This window comes from Drosophila sulfurigaster, chromosome 3, assembly GCF_023558435.1.
Source record: "Drosophila sulfurigaster albostrigata strain 15112-1811.04 chromosome 3, ASM2355843v2, whole genome shotgun sequence".
Lineage (NCBI taxonomy): Eukaryota > Metazoa > Arthropoda > Insecta > Diptera > Drosophilidae > Drosophila > Drosophila sulfurigaster.
Window position 1 is genome coordinate 14918921 of NC_084883.1, and position 14051 is coordinate 14932971.

At 37.2% G+C, this 14051-nt stretch overlaps 1 protein-coding gene across 2 annotated transcripts; it reads left to right on the forward strand.

Moving 5' to 3' along the window:
- The first annotated feature begins 11066 nt into the window (after window positions 1–11066).
- LOC133842651 (transmembrane protease serine 6) lies at window positions 11067–13279 on the forward strand. 2 transcript variants are annotated; one of them, XM_062275847.1, is made up of 2 exons: window positions 11067–11816; window positions 12067–13279. In XM_062275847.1, exons 1-2 carry the CDS (start codon window positions 11085–11087, stop codon window positions 12400–12402), a joined length of 1068 nt encoding a protein of 355 aa, XP_062131831.1. In that variant the 5' UTR covers window positions 11067–11084; the 3' UTR covers window positions 12403–13279. The 2 variants fall into 2 exon arrangements, with proteins under 2 accessions (XP_062131831.1, XP_062131832.1); XM_062275848.1 differs by lacking the exon at window positions 12067–13279 and adding an exon at window positions 11874–12060.
- The last annotated feature ends 772 nt before the right edge of the window (window positions 13280–14051 follow it).

Sequence of the window (14051 nt, forward strand, 5' to 3'; positions counted from 1 at the left end):
CGAGGCGGGGTGTCAACTCTAAACGGGGGTGTGGCAGCTGTGCTCTGAGTGTTTTGTGGGTGGTCAAAGGCGTCGCAATTAGTGCGCCAATCAGTTTGGTTTTCCATTTCAATTTACTGAGAGAGATACTATTTTAGTGAAATTCTTGAAATTGATACTGTTTCTGGTTTGAACATTATATTTGTATCCTCTCAGTGTCACAAGTTTATTATAATATCAGTATGTTTATCATATATTCCAATTTCAATTTAATCTTCTATAATCTCATTATATAGGTTTCATTTTGGAAAACAAATTAAGATTTCTTTAGTTTCATTTAGTTTTGAATTAAAAAATTTTAAAATTTGTTTATTATTGTAATTTTGAAAAATATATATTTGAATCTATATTAAAATATTGTATGACTGATAAAAAACACATCTCCATTCTTAATTAATGAAAAAGTGTGCTGATGAAATCCTAAAGATATTAGGAAAATTGAAACTTTCTTTTGCAAAACCCCTTTAAATGGTCCTGTCTTCTTATGAGAAACTCTTTAGAATCCTTTTCTATTCTAATTCTTACAATACCATACATACTTAACAATACAATACTTATCAATATTAGATTTCGAAATATGTAAAAACATTGATCTATAATAAAAATTACTTAAAGGCTTAGAATATATATTGATAAAATACTCATGTTCCTTGCAATTCTAGCTTTCGAATAGATTTCAAAACTATTATCATTAAATTGGCATTCTATACCTCTCCTATTTCCTCTCCAATTCTGTATTTTCCACACCTGAGATGTCTCTTCTACTTTGATCATAGTTTCCAATTGTTTTTTTTGTCTCCCGCGCCAAGCACTTTAAAGTTTATCTTGCATAATCTGTCGCTTCTGTTTTGCTTTTAATTCCCCAATGGGGTTTGCCATAAAAACTAGCTAGCTGGCATTTCACTTCATATCGTAAAAAGTTCTCCAAATCTGTTTTTCATTATGCGAGAGTAGAAAATCTCAAAGCTAAAGCCTCGACGACAGCGGCTCCTCGAGCACTGCCCAACAGCAGCAACTTCAACTCGTATCCAATGCCAACGCCGCGTAATGCATCATAAATTCACATTAACACTTTGCAGACATGTGCGTTATGCGGGGCCCCTTTGGGGCATCCACACACAGACGCCACTCCCACTGCTGTCTGCCCTCAGCCGCCTGTCCGCCCCCCTTCAACTAGAGGCTGCGTCTCTGCTCACATTTACGAGTGTGGTACTCATTTTCACTCCTAAAAGATACATTCAGTGCGCCATTTGTGTCATGTGTATGTCTATATGAGTATGTGTGTGTGTGTGTGCGTATATGTTTGTTAGTACTCCTAGAACTGCATCTGTTGTCTTAGATTATTTTGGCTTGTCTTCTCATACTCTACTGAAAAGTATTTTCGTTAGCCAAAAAAACATTCTTCATAATTATGTATTAAATTACCATGGATGATTTTAATTATTATTAAGTTATCTCTTTAAATTATATGCATATACAATTTATTCTTGAATAAAGGAATTGATATATTTTAAATTGCCATAGATCACACTAATGCTTGTATAATTTTTATTATTATTAAGTTAACCGATTACAAAATAAAATTGTATTATTAAATTGGTAAATTAGCAATATATACATTTTGACTTTACATGTAATCATCATTGGCGTGATATTTAAATATTAAAAACTAAGGCAGAAATATAGTAAGAATTTTACCCAAATAATTAAAAGTCAGTAACAATGATGTATTCTTAAGAAGCTAAGAAATAAAATGTATTTGAATTTAGTCAGAAATTAGTTTTTTCACTTGAAAAAAAAAATACATTAAAAATTTTACCAATTATTGGAAATCAATTTAATGCTTACTTTCAGTAATTTAATGCTGTTTCCTTAAACACTTTAGTAAATAAAAAAGACTGGAATCAAACCATAAATTGTTATTGTTTTTATAAATCTGATTTAATAATACTAAGCAAAACATTGAATATATAGTAAATTATTGAAAATCAAGATTTTTAATTTAAAGCTTACTTTCAGTAATTTAAAGATGAAATAACAATGCTGTTTCCTTAACCACCTTAGTAAATAAAAAAGACTGGAATCAAGCCATAAATTGTTATTGTTTTTATAAATCTGATTTTATAATACTAAGCAAAACATTTAATTTTTTTATTTTTTCCATGCTGAAACACTTCTTGCATTTAAAGAGCATAAATGCATCGGTTTGAGGATTCCTTCTCTTGTTCTCTTTGCTTCATTTTGTGCGCATTTTGAGTATGCACTCAAGATTTTTGTGGCCTCTCGTTGGCCTCGTATAAGCGAGAGTGTGTGTGTGTGTGTGTGTTATGAGTTTATACAAAACAATTTTTATGATTTTGTGTATCTTTTTTAATTTTTTATTGCCCATTTTGAGGAAGCATTTGTACATTTGTCAAAATTTTTAGGATTTACGATCGACATCATCATCATCAACAGTTGCAACAGCAAAATGCGAACGGGAGCTGTGGCAGCTTCCAGACTTGCCGCAAGACGAGCGACGACAGAGCGGCAAGATTTATGTTAATTTGTTGTGATTTATTGAATGGTTTTTATTGGGCTTTTGGGCGGTTTTTATAAGGCGGCGCCTTAAGTGGACTGTCAGCTGGCCCAAATTCAGCATTCAGCATTCAGCATTCAGCAAGCAACATTCAAACGCATTCACATGCTGGCAAAATACATTCAAATGTTCGAAATGTCATTGGACTAGCGTGGCATGTTTTGGTTAATTGAAAATGCGTTGCAAGTTGGCACAGTTGGAGATATCCTGAGAGTCTGCGAGTTGTCAGACAGTCAACCAGGCGGACAGACAGTCAGACATTCAGTTGGCCAACAGAGCTTGGCCATGATCAATGTGCGACTGTCATGCAAATTTAAATTTGTCCAAGCCAAACGCTGAAACCGGCACAAAGCGAACCACACAGAGAAGAATGGCGAAAAGGGGGGCAAAAGGCTGCAGGCTTGAGATCGTGCCACGCAGACGCAGTTGCGGGCTAGACAAGCGGCAAGTTAATTTATGCAACACAAGCAACAACACAAAGGCCCCAATAAAGGCTGAGCAGCAACAACAATTGGAAAATTGTTTATGCGTCTGCGCAGACGCCGCGATGTTGCCGAGTTGCAAGCGTTGTTGCAAGGCTGTGGCGCGTTTAGTGTTAAACGCTTGATTAAAATTCTTGTAACTGCAACACTTTTGTGGCATGTGTGTTGTTGCTGTTGCTGTTGCCGTTGCCGATGTCAGAGAAGAAACAACGTCTCTACGCGGGATCTTTATGGTGCGCCTGCCTTTTGTTGCTTGCAACATGCATCATGTTGTTGCTGCAGCCTCTTGTACCTTGCGGCGTTGTGGCATTGAGGCATGCCGTTGCCGTTGCTGTTGATGTTGTTGCCGCATGTTGCTCTTGTTGTTTTAATTGAATTGGTTTGCATTTTTCACGCAGGCGTTGCTCATTCGGTTCGTTGTTTGCATTGTCTTCCCACTTTAGGGGTAGCTGCAAAGACTGGCGAAAGCAGGAAACGCTTTTGATTGAAGCTAAGAATTTATGTTGCAACAGAATTCATGCTAGTGATGTGGCCAACTTTCTACGAAAGTTAAATCACTGCAGACGCATTTATAACATTTAAATCGATCATTTGTGCCATAAACAGTCGATTTTTCATTTGCCGCTGGCAATCAAAAATTATAATTACAAGTTTTTATTAAACACGCATTAACACCCCGAAAAATTGTTATTAATTAATATGTAATTGTAATGGCCTCACGACATGACAGGCGCACATGACTTGCCCCCCTATCAAGCCGGAAGCATGGAGAGGCGGAGGCCGAGCGATTGGAGGTGGAGCCCACAAAACTGCCGCAGACTTAACAAATTAATAAAATGGACGCACGATAAAACCACATAAATCAATTTCAGAAAAATGCTAAACAATCATAAATAATAATTAAATGTTTACTGTAAAATACTCCCACTCTCTGCCTCTCTCTGCTCTCCCCCCAGTCACGCAATTAAAAATTGCTCGTAATTATTGAAATTTTGTGGTGCTGCATTGGTCAAACAAATGGCAGTTAAATTATCGGAAATTACATAAAACTTAATTCAATTAAAGAGTGGAAAAGCGCAGCAACAGCAACGCCCCCCGCTAAAGTAAATACTTTGTATCTCGCTTTAGTTTTAGTTTAAAAAAGAAAGGGGCGAAGAGGAAAGTAAGTGAGGTAGAGTAAATGCCGTTTGTATGGCTCGTTAGCTTGTTGTATCGCTTCCTGTTCCATCATCTCTCTCTCTGTCTTTCTTCCTCTCTCATTTGTAACGGTTTATTGCACAAAGGGTAGCAAAGCGTCGAGTGTCAGCACATATCTCCCTAGTGAACTTCCACCTTCCGTTTTCCACCACACATTCCACACTCCACATCCACTTTGCTGTTCTAATTGCACATTTGTATGCCTAATCGATCTGTCCGATTCTATTTGTTTCAGCATCTATCAAGGAATTTGTGTGCCATGCTGATATTTTCCATTTTTTTCCTTTTTCTCTTTTTTTCTATTTCTGTCTTTTTTCTCTTGCTTTTGCGTTCTCTTTGCTCTCTGTAATTCATTCTGTTGACAGTTCTTTTCACTTGGCTTGGGCCAGGTGTCCGTTTGTACGGGTTACACAAATCAAGCGTGACATTTTCCACATTTCCTCTTTGCTCTCGATAGTTGTTATGCTAAATGGGCAGTTGGTCAAAGAAAACAGAAGAAAAGTGGCCATCCTTAAGCAAGCTTTGAAGGCTCAATTTGTTACTTTTATTAAGCTGTTCTAAGTGACAGTTTTGGATTTATGATGAACTGCACAGTGATGAAACCAATTAGGCAAAATATTTTTGAATACAGCTGATGATGGAAAATCCTGTTTATTTTTTATTGTCTGTAAGAGTTTTAAGGCATAACGTGAGGTATTATATCTTCTGTATAAGTTAAAAATATTTGGAATATAGGAAGATAATTGTAGAAATATGTTCGTTAGTCTATATATCAATTTGCAGTCATGATTTCTGGTACATACACTAATTAATGACAGTCTTTATAATTCCTGAAAATTTGGTTGTGATCAGATCGTATAAGTTTTTTAAGAAATAATTTTATGTGATACAAAACGGTAGCTGCAGTCGATTCTTAATTGCGTTGATTGACATTTTGTAAATTTTATAATTTATGGTACATTTTTAATGTAATAGTATATCGATAAACTAAATATTGCTTTCGGTATATTTTAGATTACTTCCGTATATTTTAAGAATAATAGCGCTTTGTTTTGCTTTGATTTGAAATAGGTTGTGGGTTTTTCTATGTTCTCGACTGTAGGTTACTTTTATGTTTCCTCCATCACTTCTTTCTATGATCATATCATCCATTAATTGTATTGATCGTTGCCTTAATTTTAATCCCCACTGAAGCCGGTTGCATCTAAGTCTAACCTCATTTTGCTTAACTTTATTTTATGGCCACTCAATTAGTAAGTGCTCGAAGTAAACTTTCGAATTCCCGACAGACAATAATCATGTCAAATATTTTGCAAACTAATCCGGCAAATAAACACGAAGGCGACTCGCGACATCGAGTGGAAAGCCCACATCATGTTTGATTTAAGCTTATGAACAACTGTCATAAACGGCAATCAGGCGGCAAGCAAATACGTGCAAAAACCTAAGCAGCTTACATTATCACTAACTAGAAACTAGTAAGAGTAACTAAATCGTGTGGCAAGGGAATCGAAGTGGAGGAAAATGTTGAAAGTAGCATTGAGTTTGGACGACTGCGACGACGACGATTGCGTGTCGAACGAGGCTGAAACAGACGCTGTTCATGTTGCTTCCTAGGTTGAGCATGTTGAAAGTATTCATGAATAGTACTCGTAGTCGTATTCGTATTCATATGCATTTGCAGCCTACATGCAATTGCATTATGTGGCACGCAATTAAAATCTTCATTAGCCGCGTTTAATTTCCACTTTTGATTAAAAATAATAAAAACTGAAGGAGAACAAGAAAGAGAGGGAAACGAAAATGAATACAACTTGTGACATGTGTCGTGGCCTTATCGCCATCTCTGCAGCAGGCCAACTCGAAGCTGGCCAACAGCAAGTGCCAAGGCAGGACTCAGATCTGAAGCTGGACACTTGAGTGGAGAGGAAGGGATGGGAGACGGAGACGGAGACTGGGGACTGAGACTGAGAACTGGGGACACTCTGCCTGATTAGCGTTGGCCGCTCGATTCGCTGCATTGGGCTCGATAAGCGGCTATCAATGCGGGCCTAAGTGACAGTTGACTTGTTTATCAATTGACAGCTTTTGCTGCGGCTAAATGGCAGGCACACACACACACACACACAACACTCACAACAACACATACTCAGACAGACTACAGACGGAGATTTACGTCGCAAAAAGTAACTGTTAATAAGCTTGTTGCTTGTGGCCTGTGAAAATGTTGCTTTTAATTAAAAGTTGTTGCCGCTTTTGCAATTGCGCCTCCTCGCCTCCCCTTTACGCCCCTTGCCACGCCCCTCGCTGCTGCCAACGCTGCGAGGGAACTGTCGGAATGTTTGTACATTTGTAGACCGCAGTATTTATACTTGTATTTTAAAGCCCGATGCTGTCAAGATAAAGAAGCCAACAGGCAGCAACATCGAGCGCATGTTTAACAACAGTCTGCATTTTGGGAGACTCCAAGGAAACCAAAGCAGCAGCTACAACCACAGTAACAACTCGCACTTTTGCATTTATTTTTGAGACATGTTTAAAATGTTATCCTACGCAATTTTGGATAACTTTTTATTATGCATTAACGAATGTTACGAAAATGTTATTGTACCCTACATGATTGTTGGCTAAATTAGATGGTAATTTAAATACCACATAAATTTAAATTTGCATAATTTACATTTAATAAAATATTATGATTTAAATTAAAATAATAAATAATTTCATTAGCCAAATAAAAAACAGGTAATTTAAGTACAATACATTTAAATATGCTCAATTTTAATAATAAATAGTTTTACAAATATAGTAAACTTAGTACTATAAAATTTAAATGCGCAAGTATTAATTTTAATAACAATTTTATAGGTTAGCATTAAGTAGAGTACAATTAATGAATTTAACCAAAAATCATGTTATTAGTGAAATAAAAATGAATTTTTAATAATAATTCTAGATTTTCTTTACTTGCGAATCGGTTTCCTTAATATTGCAGTATGTTAATTGGTGATAGTCTATGGTAATCAAAAATGATGCAAATTAAGTAGAATTTAAAATATAAAAATTCATGTCTTTATATTAAAAATATGTAGAAACAATGAGAACATCATATCGGTATATTTTTGAAATGATAGATCGAGAAAAAATGTTGACGAAAAAATGTTAGAAAATATGAAGCCATACTCAAAAGGTACGTGATTAAAGAGAAAAAGAAAAAAGTGTTAAGCCCAACTTAGACTTCTTTGCTGAAGCAAATGAAATTGGCGTAAAAAAATATATAATTATACATTTTTTATAGTAGAAAATTTGCTGAGGGCTCACTGATCTTTCAAAATGAAATTACTTATTGTCTTAGATTAAATGTAAATAATTGTTAATAAAAAATGTATTCTAACATTCTTTCTGTTATATTAATTTAAAAATATTATTTTAAATAGAAGTAAATAATAAAATATCGATTATTGAACAATAATGGATGTTAGACTATTCAATATACTTGGTATAAAAAAAAATTAAGAGATTTTTAGTTTTATTATATTTTAGCAATATAATGCGATTTTAACTTATAGTGGCCTCGCAATATTAAGAAGTGTAGTATTAACTTGAAGTAATTGGTGTCCAGCATCGTGTAATAGTAACTTTGGCAGTTTCAAGTTGGACCCCATCACTTATTGTTGTCTTGTTCTTAGCACGTTGATGTTGTTGTCAGAGAAGTTCGAGTTGAATATTGTTGCTATACTCGTAGTTTAAGAACTTGCCTGCCACATATAGGCGGCAGCTCTAAATGAGACCACAAAACTTGATGCTGCAACTTTTCTTTCTTTTTTTTTTGTGTTGTTGAGCCCCTTGGCAAGTTTATTACATTTCTGCAATTAAGCAATATTTCTTAGTCAAGTGGAAAACTCATTGCGGTTGGTCACTGTGGCAACCAGGGATTAGGATTACTTTTGCCTTAGTTTGTAGCAGTCGCATTCGCATTCGCATTGTGTTTGCCAGAGTTCTACAAGATTTGTGGACTGACCACAGAGCCGAGGTACACTCTCGGCGCTCTCAAGTTTCCAAGTTGTGCTCATTAGACAGTTGGTCTGCCGCAGAGCTGACACCTTAATGAGCTGCCCTTGCCCCTCCTTTAACAGCATTTAGTTGCATGTAAATCTCACACAGATGGCTGCTCCACTTTCGAAACAACATCCATTTTCATAAATATCAATTAAGAGCACAAAATATCAAAAGTGACAGCGTCGGCGACAGCAAGACATGCAGCAATAAGCTGCTGCCTCTGACTTGCAGCTTCAGCTCCACAGTTGCAACTTCAACATCAGCTTCTGAGCCTACTGGGCTTACCTGCTGTGGTGTGGGGTCAACCTACGCACCAGCAGCAGCAGCAGCTTGCATTTTATATAGTAGTATATAATTGGACAATTTACGGGCTACTAGTTGCCCCTCCTCGCCCAGCTCATTAAATTGATATCAAAAGAATGTAGAATGCGCTCCACTTTGGGTGTTGAAGCGTAGTAGAGCCAAGTTGTGGGCGTGTCAATGCAATTGATGCCACGTCAAGGTTCAATGGGTTGCCACAACAGTTCACTGGATTTATAGATTCAATTCCCCACCTCTCACTCCACTCTTTTCTTTCCCGCTCTCTGTTGGAATTCAATTAGTCTGCACCCTCCCACATTTTGCTTAACTGCGACAAAACTTTTCCAACTGGGGGGCGCAGCACGAAAATTCCGGCAACGCTATCCAATAAGAGGCTTACTAAGAAAATTATTATTAAACTGCTTTCACTAATTTTCAGGCGAGTGTCTCATTACGACATACAGACAGACTGACAAACTGACGCTCGGGAAGTCCAACAGCAAAAAAATAGTCAGAGAGAGGGAGAGAGAAACAACAACACTTTCGAAGCTCTAGTTGGCAACAGTAAGCGTCCACTAAGCGTCAATATTTCATGCTAAGCCTATTAGAGATTATTGTGCCAGCTTACAAAGGCCTAAATGACAAGTGGCAACTGGCACAGCGAGTCCGAGGGGTGACCCAAGGGGGAGGGCGCATATAAAACGCTCGCATTTGCATAATATTTGATACAAAACATGCTAAATGAACTATAGATTCGTTAGAATTCCAAAAAGGGGAGCCCAGGGAACTATTTTGTTGTTATACCCTGTAGTCAACGATTGAGAATGGTATGATGTGGAAAATTGTTTTCAAAATTCAAAAGAGAAAAGTGAAGTATTCAAGAATTTACAATTTAATAAAGAGATTATAATCTAGAGAGAAAACGCGTTGATTTATTAAAGAACAACTTGGATCGCTGGAAGTAAAAAACTGTTTTAAACTAATTCACTAGTATCATGTAGTTTTAGCCATAACAAGACAAGCAGCAGCTCAATTAAAACAAGTAAGAAAGCTACAGTCGAGAGTGGTCAACTGTGAGATACCCGCTACCCATTTTGAAAAAAAGCAAAAAATTGCGGTATTATTTTCAAAATATACCAAAAATACTGCAAAAATGCCAAAAAAAAATATACCAAATGATATATTTGGTATATCGATATAGTACCACATTCAAAATATACCACAGACGGCACAATATACCAGATTCTCAGCCAAAGTAACTAAGACCCCTAGTAAGAAGGCGTTTTTGCCCATACAAAAGTATTTCTTTAATAACTTCCACAATTTTAATCTTCTGATCGCACCCAAATTTTCAGGAATCACAATTACTATAGTTTTATGGTACGTTCCAAAATTCTAGCTTTAAAATTACGCTTGTTATTCGATTTTTTGATTTGCGGAGGCGGAAGTGGGCGTGACAAAAATTTGAAACAAACTTGATCTGCGTGCAAACATAAAAAATGCTGTCGAAAAAATTATAGCTCTATCTCTTATAGTCTCTGAGATCCAGTGTTTCATACGGACAGACGGACATGGCTAGATCGTCTCGATATCATCAATTAATTGCTCAACCAATCTAACGCATATAACTTATAATAGCTTTTATTATTTAAAAGCTATTCTTAAAATATAAGAAACTAATATGCCAAGGAATATGTTTTTTTTTTAATATTTACTACGAGAAGCAAAAATACCCCAAAAAATAGAAAAATAAGTATTGGAGTCTATTTTAATTTCCCAACTATTATTATTATTTTATTTACTATTAATTTATTCTATACATAATTAATTTTTTTATTATAATTACGTAATTTCTTATACTGAAATGAAATTTTATATTATGTATGGATGGTCTTCAGTTTCATTTTGTTGGGAAATAAAATTATATATAATATTATATAGGGAACTTTCTAGTCGATCATATTAATATATGATATAAATATAATATATGGCGCAAATACGCCAGCAATGTTGTTTATATTGTTGTAAACTATTTAAAAAAATGCTTAATTGTAGACAAATTGCTGCAACTTCCAAGAAAATGATTAAAACTCGATACGGCTTAAACTTGGCTTGTGAAAATGTGAAAATGTTGACGAACCTGCAGCTGTTATGACAATGTTTACACCTTACCGTCGCAAACATTTCATGAATATATTTGTGCTGTAGTGTGTAAAATTGCTGGCTAACTTAAAAGTAAAAAGTTGGCACATGGATGGTGGTCTGCTTTTGCTTAATGAAAACTGGTCAGGAGAAACAAACGCTGCATACTTATTCTTCATTATAGACAGAAGACAAAACAGGATTGCAAAGTGGAGCAATGTTGGAACAGCATTTGGTTGCCTTGCCAGCTGTTCAGATTGTGCAGTAACTCTTTTGTGCTCATCACGATGAGATTGCAGCTCATCTGTTGTGTGTTAGCAGTGTTAATGTCTTCTCTGCTGTTGCTCAACAGCGCTGCGGAGGAGCTCAAAGTGCAGCCGATGCTTAAAATCAAGAGGCAGAATAACTTCTTTCAGTGGCTCGCCTCGATACTGTTTCCCATCGAAAGACCGACAACAACCACAACTCTAGCAAGCACAACAACTAGGAGCACAACATTAGCAGCCACGACAACTGAGACAACAACCACAACTGTTTCTCTGGAGGATCGCGAGTGCGTGAGTTGCCGCTGTGGCTTGATCAACACGCTGCGCAAGATCGTGGGTGGCCACGTGACGCACCGTCATCAGTATCCCTGGATGGTGGCCGTGCTCTTTTTTGATCGCTTCTACTGCGCTGGCTCGCTGATCAGTGATCGCTATGTGCTCACCGCCGCCCACTGTGTGGAGGGCGTGCCGCCAGAGCTGATTACGCTGCGCTTTCTCGAGCACAATCGCAGCGATAGCGATGCGCTGGTCGTGGAGCGACGTGCTATCAAAGTGAAGCCACACGAGCTGTACAATCCGCGTAGTTTCAACAACGATATTGCTCTGTTGACACTCGATCAACCCGTAAGCTTTGAGGGACACATTCGTCCGATTTGCATGCCTGAAACAAGTGGCGACTTCGATGGCGAGCCCGCAATAGTCACAGGCTGGGGAGCAAGAAGAGAAGGAGGCTTTGCCACCGATACGTTACAGGTAATTGCACTTTCACTTTTGGTGCGGGGCAAGAAACTAATTGCAGGTTTTTTGCAGCGATGGATCAAACTGAAATGGAAAATTAACTTATCCATCAAATTCTCGATACCCTTTTGCTGCGCATTCCGATATGCATTGAGCTTCTCCATTACCTTTAAGCCTCGCTTTAAGCTCAAGCTGCTGCACAGTGCCTTCCTTTAAATATCCTTTCAATTCCCCCCAATTAATTATCCCGCTTTTCCACCCACAGGAAGTCGATGTGATTGTGCTCAGTCAAGAAGATTGCCGCAACTCGAGTCTCAGCAGCTACAAACCCGGCCAGATCACCGACAACATGCTCTGCGCCGGCTACGTGGGCGATGTGGCCAAAGATGCGTGCAGTGGCGACAGCGGTGGACCACTTCATGTGCTGCTCGATGAGCAGCCGGGTCAATATCAGCTGGCCGGGATTGTCTCTTGGGGCGAGGGATGTGCCAGGCCGAATGCACCCGGAGTTTATACCCGAGTGAATCGATATCTTCGCTGGATTGCGGCCAACACAGATCACGCCTGCGTGTGCATGCCACTTGCCGAGGAGGATTACTAGCACTAGCAACTGGGAGCTCATCTGTCAAACTTTTCGACTGCCCAAACAACGCACGAAACTTTGGACGACGCTGTATTAGAAAATTGTTGCATAAACTACTTTGACTCAATTTGCGTGCCATTCATTTTCCCAACGGAGGATATCCATAGCCATAACCATAACGGTATCCATTGGCAAATAAAAAAGCAATTTGAAAGTGGGTTAGCTACCTCAGGAACTTGGCATTTTACAATTCGCATTCTCTCTCATCTCCAACTTGCAACTTTTCGTGGCAATCCTCCCCCCTCTCTCTCTCTCTCGGCTCTCGGAGTTGTACACACACTCGCATAAATAAATCCCAATTTGCCGCATTTCAACTGCCGCCGCATGCGAAATATTTTGTGCAATTGAGATTGTTATGCATTTTGCATTTGCGCAAAATCATAAAAGCCATACCGAAGACTCCCCCTCCCGAGAAAACCACTAGCAAGGACACATCGTCCTTCCAACCGACCACAGGAGCAACTTTTTCACTCTCTAGATAAATTGCTCGAAATATTTGTGGCAAACGTTTGTGTCTGCATTTGTGTGTGTTTTAAAGTTGCAACTTGCTGCACAGCAAAGCGATAAGCATAACTTTCCGTTACTCGAAACTACCTCTTTACTTTCTATGAAGATTTAATTCCCAGCTGCCTCTAATGGAGAACTATGAATGCCTTCGAAATTAAAGTGAGATTGGAAAGTTAGACACGAGCTAAAACGGGTGATTTTCCCTTACTGAAATAGAATATCTTGATAGCCACCATTATACATATTATTATATTGTATTCACAATTCCCTAGTTACGGTTGTGTAGTATATGAATGTGCAATTATTCTAGTATTAATTTATATTAAATAAAACTGCAAATGAGTAATTAATTCATGAATATAAATATTATAGAAAGAAATGGTAGTGTATGAATCTACTATAGATAAATATTATACTTTAAATTATGGTAATTATGGTTGTGTATAGAATTGAAAGAAAAAAAAAATTAAATATAATAAAGAAATATATTATACTGGCACTGGGAAGAGTATTTTTAAGTAAAGAACTAACATATATAATAATATGAAATAAAATATTAAATCCTTTGCCAATAGAGCATAAAAAAGGAGTATCTGAATTCGCAAATGAAATGAAACCAGCTTTTTAAATGCTATAAAAGCTATTTGGAGCTCTCTTTCAACATTATTGATCTGCTCTAACTGTAATATTTTTAATGATTTCTCTTGAGTTTAGTAGCAGATATTGAGATTATAACAACAACTTGTTTTACGTAGATTTGACATTATTATTACATTTACCAGTTTAATGACTTTTAAGCTGCAGCGATTTCTACTGTTAAGATTTTAGAGATGAAAATACAAGTTTTTCTGAGTCGCCTTTTGTATTCACATTACTCACTTTTCTGCATAAGCTTTAAAGCATAGAATCTATAAAACTAATTGAATTTCTTAACAGCATTTTTTTATTATTGCTGAGGTGTAAGTGTGAGTTTAAGATTACAAATCGAAATCCAGCACAGCTTTTCAGCTTTTCCCAGCCAAGTGTAACTGTTTGGCATTAAAACAGAAAACAGAGACGTATTACCAAAGTCGAAGACCCGCTTAAGTCTCACATATCGG